The sequence below is a fragment of the Oncorhynchus masou genome, chromosome 8, assembly GCF_036934945.1.
Source record: "Oncorhynchus masou masou isolate Uvic2021 chromosome 8, UVic_Omas_1.1, whole genome shotgun sequence".
In the NCBI taxonomy this organism is placed as follows: domain Eukaryota; kingdom Metazoa; phylum Chordata; class Actinopteri; order Salmoniformes; family Salmonidae; genus Oncorhynchus; species Oncorhynchus masou.
The window spans coordinates 25,359,368-25,378,908 of NC_088219.1; the positions used below are offsets into that span (position 1 = coordinate 25,359,368).

The following is a 19,541-nucleotide window of genomic DNA, read 5'->3' on the forward strand; positions in this document are numbered from 1 at the left end:
AAACATCAGAACGTTTAATGGTGTGTAAATACACTATGGACAGTATCATAGAAAAGGTTTGTACAGTACATCAGTAGTTATATGGGATGTGCCTGGACTGGAATACAGTATCAATCAATCAATCAAAATTATTTATAAAGTCCTTCTTACATCAGCTGATGTCACTAAGTGCTATACAGAAACCCAGCCTAAAACCCAAACAGCAAGCAATGCAGATGTAGAAGCACGGTGGCTAGGAAAAACTCCCTAGAAAGTCAGGAACCTAGGAAGAAAGCTAGAGAGGAACCAGGCTCTGAGGGGTGGTCAGTCTACTTCTGGCTGTGCCGGGTGGAGATTTTAACAGTACATGGCCAAGATGTTCAAATGTTCATAGATGACCAGCAGGGTCAAGTAATAATAACCACAGTGGTTGTAGAATGTGCAACAGGTCAGCACCTGTTCATAGCCGATCATTCAGAGTTAGAGACAGCAGGTGCGGTAGAGAGAGAGAGTGAGTCGAAAACAGCAGGTCAAGGACAAGGTAGAACATCCGGTGAACAGGTCAGGGTTCCATAGTCACAGGCAGAACAGTTGAAACTGGAGCTGCAGCACGACCAGGTGGACTAGAGAGAGAGAGAGAATATACTTAAATTAAGAAATACTCTAGATATAACAGAATGACCCTAGCCCCTGACACAATCTATTGCAGCATAATTGCTGGAACCTGAGACAAGAGGGATCGGGAGACACTGTGGCCCCGTCCGACTATACCCCCGGACAGGGCCAACCAGGCAGGATATAACCCCACCCACTTTGCCAAAGTGCAGCCCCCACACCACTAGAAGGATATCTTTAACCACCAACTTATTACCCTGAGACAAGGCCGAGTATAGTCCACAAAGATCTCCCCCACTCCACAAACCCGAGGGGGTGCCAACCACATATGCAGTGGGTAAAAAAGTATGTAAACATTATTAAAGTGAACAGTGTTCCATGACTCCATGACTATGTATATAGGCCAGCAGTCTCTAAGGCACAGGGTAGAGTAAAGGGTAATAGCTAGCTCGTAACAGTGACTAAGGTTCTGGGCAGGGTACTGGGTGGAGGCAGACTAGTGGGGACTGTTTAACAGTCTGGAGATAGAAGCTGTTTATCAGTCTCTCGGTCCCAGCTTTGCTGCACCTGTACTGTCTCCACAGATGGTAGCGTGGTGAACAGGTCGTGGCTTGGGTGGCTGAGGTCCTTGGTTTGTTTTGTATGAGATATCTATAATAGACATGTCTTTGAGGATCTAGGTCTATGATTGGGATTCGATTACAGATCCAGGCTTTTTGCCTGATTGCAGGACCCAGATCTAGGTTGGGTTTGATGATGATCATTTTTACTTAGCAAACACAATCAGGACCTACAGAGAATAGGCGATAGCCCACAGCCATGCTTGGCATTTGCCTTGATTAGATAACATGGTGTCTCGATGGCGGGAGATCATGTTCACTGGCAGTTTTCTGCTTGAGGCAGAGCTAAAGCAGCTAATTCAATGTCATTACTGAGTACCAAGTGCTTCTATGTTTTTTCTCTTACTTAGTGATGGCAATACAGCAGTTGTCTTTCAATAAGGATGCGATCACAATTTACTTACGCTCTTGTGATAACATTGCCACTAGCTATTGTGAACATTAACTAAATAATCCAATGCCGTTTTGAACGTTAGACGAGTATGGCATTTGTGACATCACGTCAACTGCGAAGATGCTTGCTATAGCAGGTGCCAATTGTAAAATGACCTTACATTTTGATGTTGCTGTTGCATAAATGGTTGTCATCATGACATCAATGAATATATTAAGACATAAGCATTTACCTCTTCTGTTTTTCTTGTAGGGAGTTTGCGCGTTGGAAGGTGAGGAACACAGCCATTGAGAGGAGGGACCTGATCCGGAACCCTGTGCCGCTCATGCCAGACTTCCAGCGCAGTGTCCGGTTGCTAGGGCGACGACCCTCCACTCAACAGTTCATCGACACCATCATCAAGAAGTATGGAACCCACATCCTGATATCCGCCACCTTGGGAGGTGAGAAAGCATATATCTACTTCTACTTTACTAAGACAACAGCGGTGGGCCAAAAAAATTCCCTCCCGGGCTACTCCTTATTGTGGTTGGTTCGCCAATTTTTTCCCCCCATTACCTTATTTGGGCAAAGCCCTGTTATATACATACGTACAAGGTAATGTCCATTGTCCATGCCACCTTCTTGATGGGGAAATAGATGGGATATCAATTGGTAAATTGGTAGTTTTGACAGTCAAATGAGCTTATGCATAGCTGGTAATGATAGAATGGTAACCCCCTCTAAAACCTGCATTGGTTCTTCTCATGGTTCTGTCCTGTTAAGATAACATTTGAGGTGGTTTTATCTGATTCAACATTTTGTATCAACCTGTCGCTGACGATTTTGGAGCTCATGCATTTTACAGGCAAGGCCCTGCTTTAGAAACATATCGTTTCTGTTTAAATCTAGGATTTCACTTGAATGTCAAACAGTCAGCTTCAATAATTCAGTTAAAGTGAAAGTGGGGGATTTCATAGGTAGACATTTAGAGTTGCAATATCATATATACAAGCCTGCAAGGTGATTTTCCCTAACACACTCATTATGGAATTCAGAAATATAATATTGTGGTGAAATATGATGCTTAGGTAAAATATAAATAAGTTCAAAATAAGGAGGATGATTCACTACTACCACAAATGCAGATGTTATTAAAGGTAATGATATAAGGAATCTTGACACAAAGAACTGATTGCAATGTTGCAGGTTATCTTTATTTCTCTTCCCTCTCTTTTCACTGTATTCATTCTCTCTCTTCCTTTTTCATCTCTCTCTCTCTCTCTCTTCCTCTTTCTTCTCTCTCTCTCTCTCTCGCTCTCTCTCTCGCTCTCTCTCTCTTCTCTCTCTCTCTTCTCTCTCTTTTCACTGTTTTCATTCTCTCTTCCTCTTTCTTCTCTTTCTTCTCTCTCTCTCTCTCTCTCTCTCTCTCTCTCTCTCTCTCTCTTCCTCTTTCTTCTCTCTCTCTCTCCCTCGCTCTCTCTCTCTCTGTCTTCTCTCTCTTCCTCTTTCTTGTTTGTGTCTCTTTCTTCAATTCTCGGTCTTCTTCCCCCTCTCTCTCCCAACTAACTAAGTTTCACCATATCATGTATAACCTTGAAGGCATTTCAGAGAGTTATGGCCTAGAAGTCACTCATCTTAATCTCTGGGTTGCACATTAAAGAAACACCATTATGTGAGCCGATAAACCCAGAAACCAGGAGTGTACTGAAAGCTGGCCTGCAGGCCCACAGCTATTACATCTAAGGTGATAAAGGAGTACAGAAAAGATGATGTTCTCTTCGTCAGACTCACTTTATGAGCTAAAAGGAGTCTCTGTTTAATTGGAAAAAATAGGTCTGTCTGATGGCCGGCCCCATTGAGAATGTGTGATGGCGTGTGTGTGTGTGTGTGTGTGTGTGTGTGTGTGTGTGTGTGTGTGTGTGTGTGTGTGTGTGTGTGTGTGTGTGTGTGTGCGCGTGTATGTGTGTGTAGTATGTGCATGTGTGTTTGCAGGTCTGCAGACACTATTGAACACTGCACATGTTGCCATTGTGCAGTATAATAGTATAATGTAATATATCCTGTAACCCACACAGGTACCATTAACTCCACAATAGAGTACCTATGTCTAACAATTCCATTGCTTTTAAGCACCAGTAGCACTCCTAGCACCAGACAGCAGACGGTGTTAATGATATACAGGCAAATCAATACCTTCACCTCATATATTGCTTTTATATATCCATCATCTTGTATTATTTCATTACAGTAGCCAATAAAATCGGGGCCCTGTATGGCAATAATGTATATCCATAAAAATGGGAATGACATCATTGACCATAGGCTGAGACAGAGCTTAGGACGCTGAAGGCTCAGCTATAGGTATGAATCAATTTAGTCATTATCGAGGCACAGCGCCAAAGAGCTGCCCAGTAAAATGTAAGACAATGTATTTTTTATGAAAAGATCACCCACAAAGATAAAATATAGCTAGGGCCTGACTTTACTGGGGCAAAAGCAGTAAAGTCACATATTTATGTACAGTAGACCTACTTCCATATAAGCCAGAGAGGGGCAAAGCTATAGCGATACAGGGTTAATGTTGTATCATTATCTTTGTGCAGTAGGTCAAGGGTGTGTGCGTAACCTTCCTTCCCCCGGGGAAGAGCAGGGAGAGTAGAGAGAGAGTGGGGCTATCCTCCTTCCATGCCATGGTACTGCTGTTTCAACCAGACATGAGACATTGGGGCTGACTGTCGCCCCCCCGGTCACAGCCACCACAAGCTAAGTGACCAATCCCAATGCATCGCCAAGGGCCAAATAACCAATCACGATGCGGGGGATCGTGAACATATGTGACATGTTCTTGAATGAGTTCCAGACAACTTGGCTTGTATGCTCTTTGAACGGCAAGGAGAGGGCGGCGGAGGGAAAATGAGCTGTTCAACCTTTACGAAGTGTCAACAAACAGGCGTTGGCATGCGTACACTTACAGTAGATCACAGAGTCATTGTTTGCTGCCGTGTAAAGGTTCAGGCCTCTCTGCTGGAGTGTTCACTTCTTCCCCTGCGGTATCAGGATGTTTACTTCAAAAGGTCATTCCCTCGGTGTGAAAGCAATCCACTCACTTACGCCCTTAACATATTCAACCTTTATAAACACATAATATGGAGTTATTAGGGGGATAATAAACAGTTTCTGGTGACATTTTGATGTATAAATGGCAGTTATAGTCACTCCAGACATTATAATTACAGTGACGTTATAGAGATGGCTTGGAAACTTCAGTAATATTTGTTGCTTAAAGATATGATGTACTTTATTTTCCATTTACATGGAAAATCATTCTGTGACTTCAGCATACACATACACAAACACAACACGATATATCACATGCAGTACGGGAAACTGAAAAGTTTACATGTTCACTTATTCAAAGTCTCTGCGGCCTACTGTCCGACTTGTATTGGTCCTTTGTCCCACTGTTCAGCAGCCCCATGGCTACTAGCCACCGATGGACAACAAAGTGTGCATACTGTACATGAATGAATACTGCTACCAGGCAAAATAGTAAGTCAACAATGGTATTTTATTGTACTGTATCATACAATAAGTTCCACTTCCTGTCTTCCCTGTAGGTGAGGAGGCATTGACCATGTACATGGCCAAGAACAAGCTGGACAGAAAGTTGGTCAACGCCACTCAGAACGTGGAGGCCCTGCACCAGCTGGCCTCCTCCTACTTCATTGACCGAGATGGCACCATGAGGAAACTCCATGAGATCCAGATCTCTACCAATGCCATCAAGGTATGCCATCTTTACACATACAAAAATACAGTACGTAAATATGTTCAAATGTGTCACCGTAGTTGGACATCAAAGGAATGAGTTTGAGAAGTAGTGTAATGTCTGAGCACTGTTTGGTGATCCCACAAGTGATCTTTAACTAAGCTTTTGTGATGTAAACCGCATTTCGACAAACATGATGTTGTTCTGGTACACAAACACATGACTATCACACACACCTCCAGCCCCATCCTAGCCACCTTGGAGAGTGTCTTGCCGTCTTTTTGAAGTCCTAAGTGACAGGTGGATGAAGAGGTTCTGGCAGACGGGGTGCTGGGAAGCAGGAAGTCAAGCATGACACAATTAAACAGAATTGACAATGGCTGCTGAGTCAGGGCTGGACGAAGAGTTGAGGAGGGAAGAAGCACACACAGCGCATTCTCAACAGAGAAGACCTGTCCTGACTATCTTCTTGACTGACAAACCTGCACTATCTCTGAGTCATACCGGTGTTGAATAGTTGGACTGTGTATGTGGGAGATCTCTGAGTATTTTGAAGTGTGTGCGTGTGTGTGTGTGTGTGTGTGTGTGTGTGTGTGTGTGTGTGCGCGCGCGTGCATGCGTGTGTGTGTGTGTGTGCCTTTATCCTCAATCATGTGGCATCAAAGAATGTGCCTACTTAATATCAAGAATAGTTTTACACTGAGTACATGACTAATAATTCAATCTGTTTTACACTACAATTACATTAATCATATACAATATCTCATCATATGTCTCAACTGAGGAGAGAGTTTATTTAGTAAGTCAGAAGGGTTATCAAATCAACAAAAACACTTATCACATTCAATTCATCCCAAAAAATATGTTGATCCTATCTTCAATTTAAGTGGAATGAACAATTGATCCTTCAGGCATTAGACAAGGAAGAAACACTCCATATATATTTCAAATAAGCAAAACAAAGACACTTGAAGGGAACAAAATACCATATAACAAGACAAAATTAGACCGAATTTAGTAGGAGGAAAACAGTATAACAGAAAATCCATTTTCATTGATTCCCAATATGAAATAGGATCGTTTTTTTCTGTTTTGACTGGAAAAGAGGGAAAAATTGAAAGCAAAAATAATATTATTTGAGGCCACTGCCCACACAAATGAAAGCTGATACACATACTATTGAAAGGTTTATGCTTTGTCAGAAGTACTATCATCCAAAATCTGTTGTGGCTGGGCCAATCTCTCCCACTATATATAGAAGGTGATGGCAGAAGTAAAGTCAGCCGCTGGTCCTACAGTCACGTAGCAGACAGACAACGATCTGTACGTGGAGAGGAAGCTGAGTCTGACGCACAGCCTGGATCTATAGACACAGAACAAGGCCCTGCACTTCCAATATTGATTTAATATGGCTGGGAGTCAAACTTCACAGTGAGACGCTGCGGTCTATGGAGAAAACACAGGCACAAAGACATCAATAGAGATGAAAACTAAGACTGTTTCCTGTCTGGCGAGTAAGCACATTTACTGTGTAGAGTTTAAGTTAAGTACTGGGTTTACTTAGTGAAATGTGTGTTTTAAGCTCTGGAGATGGCTAGTTTTGGTATTTCATTTCCCATTCACAATTTTCCATATCCTCATGTTATCATATTATCACACTCTCAAACACACATGCATGCACACACACACATCCACGCATCCATACACCAGACATACACATTGTTAGTCATATGTCTAGAGTAAGCCCTAATCTTTTTTAGTCTGTACACTCTCTCCCCCCTGATACCTCTTGCTGGAGGACACTTCAATAGTTGAGGCTGTAGCAGAAAAATGAACAGTAGTGTACAGGCATTAGTGTGTGTGCATTAGTGGGGATGGCCTGAGAGCATCCACTGATCTGCCAAGCTGGGCTATATTTATCAACTCCTCATCCCTGGCCCGTCCCCCCATCTCCCCAAGCCTTAGCACTGCTTAAGAGGTTCCAGAAACGTACAAACGTTAATCAAAACTAAGACATCTCCCCAATGCCCCCTGTGACACCCAGGGCAAGCCAGGGACTTGTTATTTTTCTAAGACCCCACACAGGAATCTATCTGCCCAAACCAATGAATGTTTGTGGCCTGGAAGCCTCAACCATCACCTCCATTGTTTTTGGCTGCAAAACATTCACAGCCCCATGGGTGGCTTAATAACAGAACTCCAAACAAACAAGGTTTTTGGGCCAAAAGTGTCTCTGTAACTGGCAGGTTGTTTGTCGGGGCTGTGAAGTCTTGGAGTGCCACGTGTGTGCGTTGAAATGTGCATGTGTACATTATATGCTGAGACTGCAGAATTAGATGTTCACCCACGTTCTCCAAACATGACGTTTTTAAGTTAAGTGTAACTAAGTTTAGGCACTCATTCTGAATTGCTTAAGGTAAGGGTTAAGGGATAGGGTTAAAACAAAACATTTTAAACCAGTATCCACAACTGGGATCTCACACGCAACCTTCTGATCCAGAGTCATGGGATTATGCCCATTCGCCAACCCCGTCCACAATGCCTTAGCAAAACCCAAGTTTACTTGATGGCCCTAGTGGCTGGTTTTGAAGGCCTTTCCCGACATCCTCAGTGCACGGATAGACTTCCAATGTCGACGTCAATCTTTAACGATCTAACTGGCGCATCAGCTTTTATGGAATTCAACTATAGGGAAAGAGAACACACACACACACACACACACACACACACACACACACACACACACACACACACACACACACACACACACACACACACACACACACACACACACACACACACACACACACACACACACACACACACACACACGGCAGGCTGACCTGTGGTTACTGAGATCCTATAGGAGGATTCCCACAGTACTTAATTTGTCTCCTAGAATATAGAACTATATATATAGAACACCTTCCTAATATTGAGTTGCACCCGCTTTTGCCCTCAGAACAGCACAATTCCCCAGAGCATGGACTATATAAGGTGTTGAAAGCGTTCCACAGGGATGCTGTCCCATGTTGAATCCAATGCTTCCCACAGTTGTGTCAAGTTGGCTGGATGTCCTTTGGGTGGTGGTCCATTCTTTATACACACGGGAAAACGGTTAAGCGTGAAAAACCCAGCAGCGTTGCAGTTCTTGCCACAAACTGGTGCGCTTGGCATCTACTACCATACTCCGTTCACTTAAATATTTTGTCTTGCCCATTCAACCTCTGAATGGCACACATACACAATCCATGTCTCAATTGTATCTCTTTAGCCTGTCTCCTCCCCTTCATCTACCCTGATTGAAGTGGATGTAACAAGTGACATCATTAATGGATCATAGCTTTCACCTTGATTCACCTGGTCAGTCTGTCATAGAAAGAGCATGTTTTGTACACGCAGTGCATACACAGCAATATCCATCCATCCATATTTGTATTGATCAACCCGTGACACATCTGCTCCCGCTCTTCCCTCCCCTGGGCACTTGGGGGTGCCAGGTTGCCCTGCACCACGTACTCCTGCCATCCTTCACGCACACCTGCCTTCCCTCACCACGCGCATCAGCGTAATTGGACTCACCTGGACTCACTTATCACCTGTTTATTTCCTTCCCTATATTTGTCAGTTCCCTGCTCTGTTCCCCACTGCTGCATTGTATTGTTTTTGTCTTTAGTATTAGTTTGCTGACGCTGTTCCTGTCTCGTTCCATGTCCATCTTTATTAAATGTTTTACTCCCTGTACCTGCTTCGTCTCTCCAGCGTCAACTCATGTGACAGAATGCAGCAGCCAACATACGAAGCATCGGGGAGTACTGGCGTTCTGGTTGGTATGGAGACATCGGCTCTGGGTCGTCACCGATGGAACCGGGGGTGCCTAGCCAGCTCGTCGGGCTTCTACGCCCTAACTGGCTCGAGAGGTTTCTTTACCCCAGTTGGCTCGGATGGCACCCATCCCACGTCGGGCCTCAGCCGGATCGTCAGTTCTTGTTCGCCCAGCCGCTCCAGGAGTTTTCTTTTGTTTGTCTTCGGGGTGGATTCTGCCGCCGATGGAACCGGGGCTGCCTAAGCCAGCCCGTCGGGCTTCCACGCCCTGGCTAGCTCGAGAGGTTTCCTTGCCTTAGTTGGCTCAGCGGCTTCCCATCCCACGTCACTCTCCTCCGGATCATCGGTCTCCACCTCTGCAGCCGGATCGACAGGCTCCCATGTCTCAGCCTCCTCACACTCCTGCCATCCATCACACACACCTGCCTTCCCTCGTCATGCGCATCAGCACTTAACACCTGTTTATTTCCTCCCCTATATTTGTCAGTTCCCCAGCTCTGTTCCCCACGGCTGCATTGTATTGTTTTTGTCTTTAGTATTAGTTTGTTGATGCTGTTCCTGTCTCTTTCCATGTCCGTTATTTATTAAATGTTTTACTCCCCGTACCTACTTCGTCTCTCCAGCGTCAACTCATGTGACAACCCGTCCATTACCCCGTCGTTCATTCAGAGCCAAGTATCTTTCATTGTGCTTACTAGTCTGGCTACCTATTCGTGTGTCTTTCCATCCACCCATGCCTCAGCAGGGCAAACAAACAAGTAATTGGGACACAACATACATACTGTCTAAAACTGTAGCGTAGCCTAAATCAGGCATGTACAGTAGCCCACTAAGCGAAATAAAGAACAGCACAACAGAATGAAGAACATGCGTCAAACTGTGCACGGCACAATCCCCCCTCCCGTTAGAAATAAAAAGTAAGACGTGTGATTCTGTGTAGCAGGATCCAATAGCTGGCTGCAAGATAGCACTCTTGGAGGGGGGATCATTTAAGAAGGAAAATAAGATGCCCTGTAGGGTGTTTTATTGAAAGATGGAGGAAAAAATTCTATGTTATGAACAGACTGTTTATCTGTGACAAAGACCATGGATGATTATGCAGGGGTGGTCGGAATATGGTTTCTGCTGTGGGACGCTGGCCAATGTTCCCACAAGGTCACCTCCCCGAAGAGTCACTCTGCTGGCCTGATTTACACTAGGATTCAATATGCAGATTTACTGATGATGCAGCAGTTGTTTTTCCAGGTGTCCATGCCAGATCTATGGGACAGGCCAGAATCCTGTTTCTCCTTTCTGATTGCCACCTATGTGGTCCACAGTCCTCTTGAGTAGTGTGGAGGCAAATGTGTCTGAAATATTGAAATTGTTTTTTTGGGGTGACCCAGATTTTTTGGGGGTGTGAATTTAACTCAGCTATGATTACTTGTTTGAGGAGGGTTGTGGCCTAATGAATGCATTTGTATTTTATACGTTGGTACTCAGTTTTAGCTCCACCAATTTTACCAACTGACATATCATCATCAGTTTTGCGGGTAGGCCATGTGATACAGTGTAATTATTAAATTCCATGGAATCACATTACATTCCAAAAGCAAACTTACTCTGAGATGTGTCCAGCCATGAAGAGTTACTAGGGAGCTTCTCCCTTCATTTGCCTGTTTCCAGAAATAGAAAGTCATTAGGTGAGTGGCAGGTGATAGGAACATTAAGAAAGCTCTGCTGTGACAGCATTCCCTTGATGAAGACACTCCATCATACTGGATGTATCCCTCCCTCAAGTCCCAATCTATTCCTTCGTTCCCTCTCTCCCTCCTCTCAGGCTAACATGATTTTTAATCCTACCTGCTGTCACCAGAGTTGTGTGACAGCAAATATTTCCGAAATGGCTTGAGGACAGGGCTAGGCGATGTCTTGAAGCATTTGATAAGCAGTAATGCTAATAACTGTGCCTTGATTCACTAACTGCAGCTATACCACAAACGTTGTCAGTAGTAATACTCCTCACCTCTACACTGCCGTAATAAAGTGTAGATGTGCAGCACAAAATGACTGCCATGTGGGCTCATTGTTGGTGAATGAGGTACATGAATTTGTCTTGAAATTACAAGCACCTTGTGATCTGGTGGGGTGCATGGATGTAAGTTAGTAGTTAATTACATATTTCTCTGAAACAAAGAGCGAAGGGCGAAGAAGGATTGATTGGTTGATTGTGCTTCATCTGAGCTGCAAGGGCAAGCAATTTCCCGAACTTCAGCAAGCTTCAATAACACCTCCTGAAGCCAGTCTTATTGCAGCCATAGTTTCTCTGTCAGTCGATGCTGGAGGGAAAAATCTACAATTATACATTTTGAATAATGACTGCAACAGTGCATGAAGTTCACTTGAGTCCTTATGAATCACAGACACCATGAAAATGGCATATAATGTGAATAATTGAATAGGGGTTAATTAAAAATACATGGTGATATTGTTAAACAAAATGGGTATTAGACATAACGTCACCACTCATCCCCGTTACATAACATATTGAAATGCCATTGCTCCTGAGGCTTCCAGCGTGACATGCTCTTAGCAATCCATTGTGCACATAATTGACAGGAAATATGCTATAACCGTTAGACGGATCCATCTAAATGAGAAGAGATGGATAGGATGCAATGTACTATAGTATGTTTTCACTCTAACACAAACCAATTCTCCTGCTCTGGACAAAGATTGAGTATGCAATTCAAACAAATCCTAAAATTGACAAACACAGGATAACATTGTTCCTCTCATTATAATCCAAATATGCTTATGATTCTACACTCTTAGAAAAAAGGGTTCCAAAAGGGTTCCTCGGCTGTCCACATAAGAGAACCCTTTTTGGTTCCAAGTAGAACCCCTTTGGGTTTCATGTAGAACCCTCTGTTGAAAGGTTCTACTTTTACATGGAACGCAAAAGGGTTCTACCTAGAAACAAAAAGGGTTCTTCAAAGGGTTCTGCTATAGAGAATGCCGAAGAACCCTTTAAGGTTCTAGATAGCACCTTTTTTTGTCAAAGAGTGTAGGTATACTGAATTTTGGAGATCAAAGAGAGCGTGTGCTAGAGCCATGGTTTAAAGATAGGACTATGAAACAGTATGGCCCCACTGGGATTCTGAGTTGTGTTCCGCTTAATAATCCAAATCCTCTAAATCCCCCTTGGCCTGTTTCAGCTCTTTGATTGCTCCTTGTATTTTTATTACGTCGTATGCCGTTTTTATAATCTGGAAAACCAATAAATGGAGTGTGAGAGTGAGTGAGTGTGAGAGTGAGTGAGTGAGTGAGTGAGTGAGAATCAGTGGTGGTTTACCAAGGACAGTAATCTTATATTTTCCCTCCTTTTGACAATATGATTCTTGCACTATAGCACACATTGATCGAGGGAAAATGTCTGATGTATTTTCTGCATTCACAGTGCACACAGTAGTGTGTAATAGTATGTGTGACATTGTGAGTGAGTGTGTGTATGCGTGCGCGTGCATGCATGTGCATGTTTTGCCAACAATGGGGTTGCCCAGAGGTTATATAAAGACCAGTTATTCACTCTGCTAGGTTACCATGCATCATGCAATACGACCTTTATAGGAAGTCATTTATTATGTGATAAGCAACGGGAGAAAAGCACCCTGTCAGCACCCATCAAGATGCCAGGGTTTGATAGGCTAGGCAAGCACAGTAATCAATCTACTTTGAAACTTTATGCAGGGCTGCAGAGAAATTCAAAAAGTTCTTGTTTTGGATTCTCAATCAGTTACTTTAGTGTAGCTTTCTGACATTTTTGGAGTTTGCAGTGGTGGACAGTTGCAGTGGTATGGCTGCTGCAAGCATACCTAACTTTAGATGCTCTTAAATTATAAACAGATCCAAATTATGTTGTCTATTGTTGTCTATTGTGCTCAAAACATAACATATTTACCATTTGGCAGGAAGGGACATACACAATGTTATTGCGAAGCTTATTGGGAGTCTATCACTCTCAGTTTTACCCCACAACAGAGTGACGTCAAGGCTAAGATATACATCTGTCTAATTTCCTGCTTGTCAGCCTGCCATCTGGCCCCGAATCACAATGAAAGATGGGAAAATGTCCACTGGGAACAGATATCAATTCAGCATCTATTCCACGTTGATTTTACGTCATTTTATTGAAATGATGTGGAAACAATGTTGATTTAACCAGCATGTTCCAAGCAGGAAGGGAGAAGTAGGACCTTTTAAGGACACAAACACATTTTACTGGGTGAATTGAGGATCTGATTTACCCATCACTGTATCTGCGCTCTGTATCATTGTAGCTGTATATCATGTTTGTTCACCATTAAGTATTTGACTATGGACCCTTCCCGCATCTTCGATAACCCCTATTCACGAGATTGGAAGCAAGCTGCCAACGCAACCCCCCTCATTCAAGCTAAGAGTTTTCTAACTGAGCCAGAGACTGAGTGATTTTCCATTGAGGTTAATGCCAAGAGTTTTTTCTCTTAATCTCCATTGCTGAGTAGCATCGCATCTGGCTTCTTGGAATCATGTGAAAGTACTATTGAGCACTGCCGGCCAGCTCGTTACGAGAAGAAAAGGGGATAAAAAGGACGAAAGTCCACCCTTCTTTTCAAGAGCAATGTCTTTAAATAAGTCTAAAGTTAGACGTGTAGTAAGACCTAAAAGCACCCTCACATTTGACTACCCTAATTATCCCATAGATTGAAGCTTGGGCAGGAAGAGAGGCGATGTCTGTGACTTTTATAAGGGAAGTGATATTCTCTAGCAGAGAGTGTGGGGCGCAGGCACCGATTGAAGAAAAAAGTCCATTAGCATCTTGCCTCTTTTAAAAGGAAATAACATCTTTAAAGGTCCTTAAAAGAAAATAGGTCTTAGGAGCCGGTGGTTGTACACGTCGCAGATGGAAATAAGGAGGAAACTATAGGAAGTGCTGTTTAGAAAGACCTCATATGCTGTCTTCTGCGCTTTGGCCCAAATACGGTTCACTTAGCTGAGCAACGCAGAACATGTATGTGGCACACACATTGAGTTCAGATATTTATGAACTACTCACACAGTCCCATTTGAAATATGAATGGCTTATCCATAGCGAAATTAATCACAGCCAGCAGTATTTATCACAGCCTTAATTTTGCTGGGACCCAGGAAGAGTATCTGCTACCTTGGCAGAAACTAATGGGGATCCACATTAAATAGAAATACAGTATGTGCTATGTTTCTAACCATGTATAACAGATATTGTTAGTTGATGAGTGTCCCCTTCTTAGTAAAGGAAATGCCGCAACACCACTTATTTACGTGGAAATATAACCATGCCTGACACAAGGTCAAGAATGATACCAATAACTGCTTGATGAGTTACATGTTGCGTCAGGTAGCCTAGCGGTTAGAGCGTTTGGCCAGTAACTGAAAGGTTGCTGGTTCGAAGGTGAAAGATGACCAGGTGAAAAATCTGTTGATGTACCCTTGAGCAAGGCACTTAGCCCTAATTTGCACCATGGTACTATGGCTGACCCTGTAAAACAACATGTTTCACTGCACCTATGTAGTGTATGTGACATGTGTAAGGGTTCGATTAAATCTGTAAAGCTGAAGACTTGCAATACAGTTTGTTATAAATGATAAGACAATGTTCCCGTGTTCGCAAAATACTGCATGTCGGCTCCATTGGAAATTAACGTTACATTTCAATTGCGCTACAGCAAAGATCTCCAGCGCTATGGATTGAATCGAGTCCTAAATCTCAACTCAGGATTTCAGCTTGTGAGTCTAGTCAAATTCTCATGGAAATAACTCTCTCTATGATCACCCCCTATCCTCCCTCACTCCAACACACACACACTGCAGGTGTCTTTGTCCCCTACTGTTCCTCTCATCTTTGTCCTGATTCTCTTGCAGGTGACAGAGACTCGTACTGGCCCACTGGGATGCAGCAGCTATGATAATCTGGACTCGGTGAGCTCTGTCCTCCTGCAGAGCCCGGAGAGCAAGCTCCATCTTCAAGGTAAACATCCCCGCTCATGTCCCTGACCGTACTTCCACCATGGGAGTAAGAGTCCTGCAGGGGCCAGCTTTTTTCTGCCGCACCCGCCCCCCACTGGCCACATCAATTAATTGCCCCATCCGATATCCAAAATCAGGACAGATTTTCCTCCACAACCTGAACCTCCTGTATAGAATTCTTCTGAGAGCCGATCCATGACCCGCTAAATAAAATCTATTCATTTAATTGTTTTTATGACTCCAAAGTAGTAGGATATTAGGCTATCACTGGACTAATTCATTTGTCTGCATGTCTATTCAACATTTGGTTAAAAGGAAACCATGCCATGAATTAAGAATGATAGGCCTATCTTATTATTTTCACAATACTATGCAGCACATTGACTCAAATCGCTTTGAAGAAGAACCTTCTAATTAGCCGTCTTCTTACCTAATGAAAGCTTATAGACGACATAACAAAACAATACCTTTACATTCGTCACGTGTGCTCCCTCTCCGGCCTCTAGGTCCCCAGGCTGCTCGTTATGGCGCACACCTGTCACCATTGTTACGTGCACCACGTCATTAGACTCACCTGGACTCCGTCACTTCCCTGATTACCTTCCCTATATATGTCACTCCCTTTGGTTCCTTCCCCAGGCGTCACTGTTTCTGTTGCTGTGTCATGTCTGTGTGTTGTTTGTGTTTCTTATTTCTGTATTATGTTGCGTTTATTTATTAAAACACTCACTCCCTGAACTTGCTTCCCGACTCTCAGCGCACATCGTTGCAACATTCAATATTGTTTAGATAATACAATTGTTTAATTGAAAGTTAAATAAACAATTCCTGGAATCGAATAGGCTATAGGCTGCAAAAATAGCATACATTTATTTAGTTAGCTATTGACGACTCAAACTTTTACCAGCCGCACAGGTTTAAACTTTATATGACTTGTGTATGATCTAATTGAACGAAAGCCTGAATTAATGTAATAATTAACTGAATTATCGTAACAAATACCGACTAGCACTTTTGCAAGCTGTGTATCCATCTACAAGCTTGTTGTCCTCCTTGTCCACCATGACTCCAAAATAGTTCCAAACCGGTGATTTCACATAACATTTATTTTTATTTTTCCTGTTACATCTTTCTTGTTACCATTTTTTGCATCACATGGACAAATTAGGAATGTTTCAGCACCAGACAAATAATGGACAGTTCCCTGCGCTCTCTCACTGCATGGCTGATATCCTTGACCTAGGCTATGTCTGCCTCACCGTTAACATAATGGAATTCGCATCGCAATTCAACACAAAAAGCTCCTAGGTTTGTAGAAAATATTTTATCTTTATTTAAACCATTTTCAACCCCCAATATAATTGTTCTGAACCACAAGCCTGCCTGTGGGTTGAAATAATATTTTCATTCCACTCATCGGTCAATTTTTCTTTTGCGGATCCACTGTGGGGAATCATGAGTATCCAACCCAATGCTACAATGGCTGGAGGGTTAAGGGTCAATATTCCACTTTAGCCCCCAGTCCATTCACATAATGAAATTCTGTTCATACATAGAGAAAAAGCCTCATAGGGACTTTCACCTGATTTGCACTGTCTTGCGGATTGAATATAAATGTATTTTGTGGAATGAACCAGAGATTTGCTCCATAATTCCACTCTGGGAGATTTTCTCCCATTCATTTTGTGGATCTTCTGTCCTTATGCTAATACAATTGTCATACAGTTTACCTGACACTTTTATCCATGGTGTGTTTGGCCCATGAAGGAATCAAACCAAAACAGCCTGAGCAATCAGAATATTTAAATTTACTTCATCCTAGACCTTCCCAGGGAAGATTTGGTTATGTTTTATTTTATTAACTTATTTACAGAAGTTTATTTATAGTCTGCGTATACTTAGATCACATACTGTATTCAATATTACATTTGTAACATTAATTGACACGCAAATATCATCTTTGAGTGGCTTGCAAAGATAGAAAAGTAGACAAACGTTGTAATTAGTGAGTTGCTTTTGAAGGAATCCTTCATTGTCATCTCCAACACTCCTTCTATGAAGAATCACCTGCAACTTTATCTTAGATGTACCACAGCTCCCATCGGGACAGTGATGAAAGCCACCGTTAAAAGTGGTCAAGTTTCTGAGACAAGCTATCACTTTTTAATTTATGCAGTTTACCTTCATTGTCAAAAAACTGATATTTTCGACAACACCACTAAATCTCTCACTAAAGGAATCATTAAGTGCTCTTTGGATTCAGACAATTTATTTAGTCATTTTTTTCATTGGATGAGTTAAAGATACAATATTTAAGTTCATATAATTTCGTATTCTGTTAATATCATATGTTCCATTCATTATTTCACACATCTTATTGTTGTACCTGTGAGCTGACATTCAGACGAAGAAAATTAAACATTTAAAAAAGGTACATAACTATAAAGTATTGATCATTTTGATCATATTACAGTTAAAGTAATAATACATTCATCATGTACAGGAAAATAAAATAAAAAAGAAGTGGGCCTCCAGCCCCAACCTCCTATCTCATCCCGCTAACCCTTAAATGGTTGCTTGTCAGTCATCCCCCCACCCCCTAGTCATCATTAAGTAACATAGTAGATGCAAAGCAAAATTAATAATACATTATGTCCTAAAAGCATTTAACTGCAGGACACTCCCACATCATATGAATGAGCGTGCCTACCTGATTTAGGGGATACAGTGAACAGTTGTGAGTTGGGACCAATTTCATAGCAAAATGTTTCCTTGCTGTTAAATACAGTCTGTGAACAAAATGTAAATATATACATTTATGGGATTCTAAGAATATTTTTTTCCATATTCTGTTCCAGTTGAAGGGTTGTTCAGCTCACTTAAATCTGTAGACCATACTTTTTTAATGGATAGCTCAGAATATGACCTTTCCAAAAGTTGTTTATATATTCTAGAGCAGTGGTTCTTAACCTTGTTGGAGGTACTGAACCCCACCAGTTTCATATGCGCATTCACCGAACCCTTCTTGATTGGAAAAATTAAATATAATTTTTTTCAAATTCTAAACATAGGTAAATATTTTACTGGTGCACAAAATGAACCGTGCATCAACATCGCTGTGTTCAAAGAACAAAATCATCAAAACATGATTTTCACACAAAAACAAAAACATAATAATGAATATTTACTGCAAATCAGTGTGACTTCTGCTGTTGTCTTTCAGAGACCAGTTCAGAAATGCGCGGCTTCACCTTGGCAAGTGCCTCTCATGTCATTTTCGCAACAAAGTCTGTTCCTTTTCTTCGTTTTTATGTCCAGCATCCTCGAAAAGGATTGCTCGCAAAGATATGTTGTAACAAACGGTATGAAAATCTCCAGAGCTTTCTTAGCAATAACAGGGTACGTTACTATTTGTTGACACCAAAACGTTGAAAGCCTTGTTGTTCTGAAGAGTTGCTGTTGAACCTGCCTCTGCTGAATTTCAATGATTTCATCGAGGTATTCATCATTGACATCTGTTGTCTCAACACTAAACATGAACGGCTGTTTCACCCATGCTGGATATGACTCTCTTGTAGGGAAGTATCTGTCGAGACTTTGCAAGCTCATCTAAGTGCGTGGCAATTGCTTGCTTCAGTTCCGCGGGTACAGAAATGTCTCCGATTCCAGATACATCTTCGATCTTACTTACACAGTCATCCAGCAGGGGAAAGTTTGCGAAGTTATCGTTCTATGTTCGTCGTTTCCATAACGGTAGCTTTTTTTGAAAAGCCTTCAGGTTCGCTTCGATGATGTTGACTCCACCGCCCTGCATCTTTTGATTGAGATGATTGAGAGCTGCGAAGATATCAGCCATATACGCTAAAATGAGAATGAACTCAGAATTTTTGAAGCAATCTGCATGACAATGTTGGTGCTCTTGCAAAAACTGCTAATTCCAAAACACGATTCAGCACCTGTCCCCGGGATAACCACCGAACGTTAGAATGGTACAGAAGTACCTCGAATTCAGAGCCCATTTCTTTACACAGCTCACTGAAGATGCGGTGCCTCAGAGCACTAGTTCGCACATAGTTCACGCATTCCACTACAATTTTTTAATACTTCTGCCAGTTTTGGAGGCAAGGTTTTTGTTGCCAATGCATGCCTGTGCAGAATACAATGCGTAACAATGATGTGTGGTGCATTTGACTTTCTTCCCAGCATGACTCCGTCCGAACATACTGCAGAAACCATATCCCACGAAAGATTGTTGTCTTTGAAGAAGTCATCCACAAGTTTCTTCACATCGGCTGCCTTAGTTGTTGTTGAAAGAGGCTTACAAAATAAA

General features: G+C 42.3%; 1 protein-coding gene across 1 annotated transcript in view; it reads left to right on the forward strand.

The window, feature by feature from the left end:
• LOC135544449 (BMP/retinoic acid-inducible neural-specific protein 1) overlaps window positions 1–19,541 on the forward strand; it is a 119,880-nt gene that overhangs the window by 60,086 nt on the left and 40,253 nt on the right. The window contains exons 3-5 of the mRNA XM_064972061.1: window positions 1,861–2,051; window positions 5,208–5,377; window positions 15,107–15,212. Coding sequence (XP_064828133.1) covers window positions 1,861–2,051; window positions 5,208–5,377; window positions 15,107–15,212 — 467 coding nt within the window. The remainder of the gene's footprint in view (window positions 1–1,860; window positions 2,052–5,207; window positions 5,378–15,106; window positions 15,213–19,541) is intronic.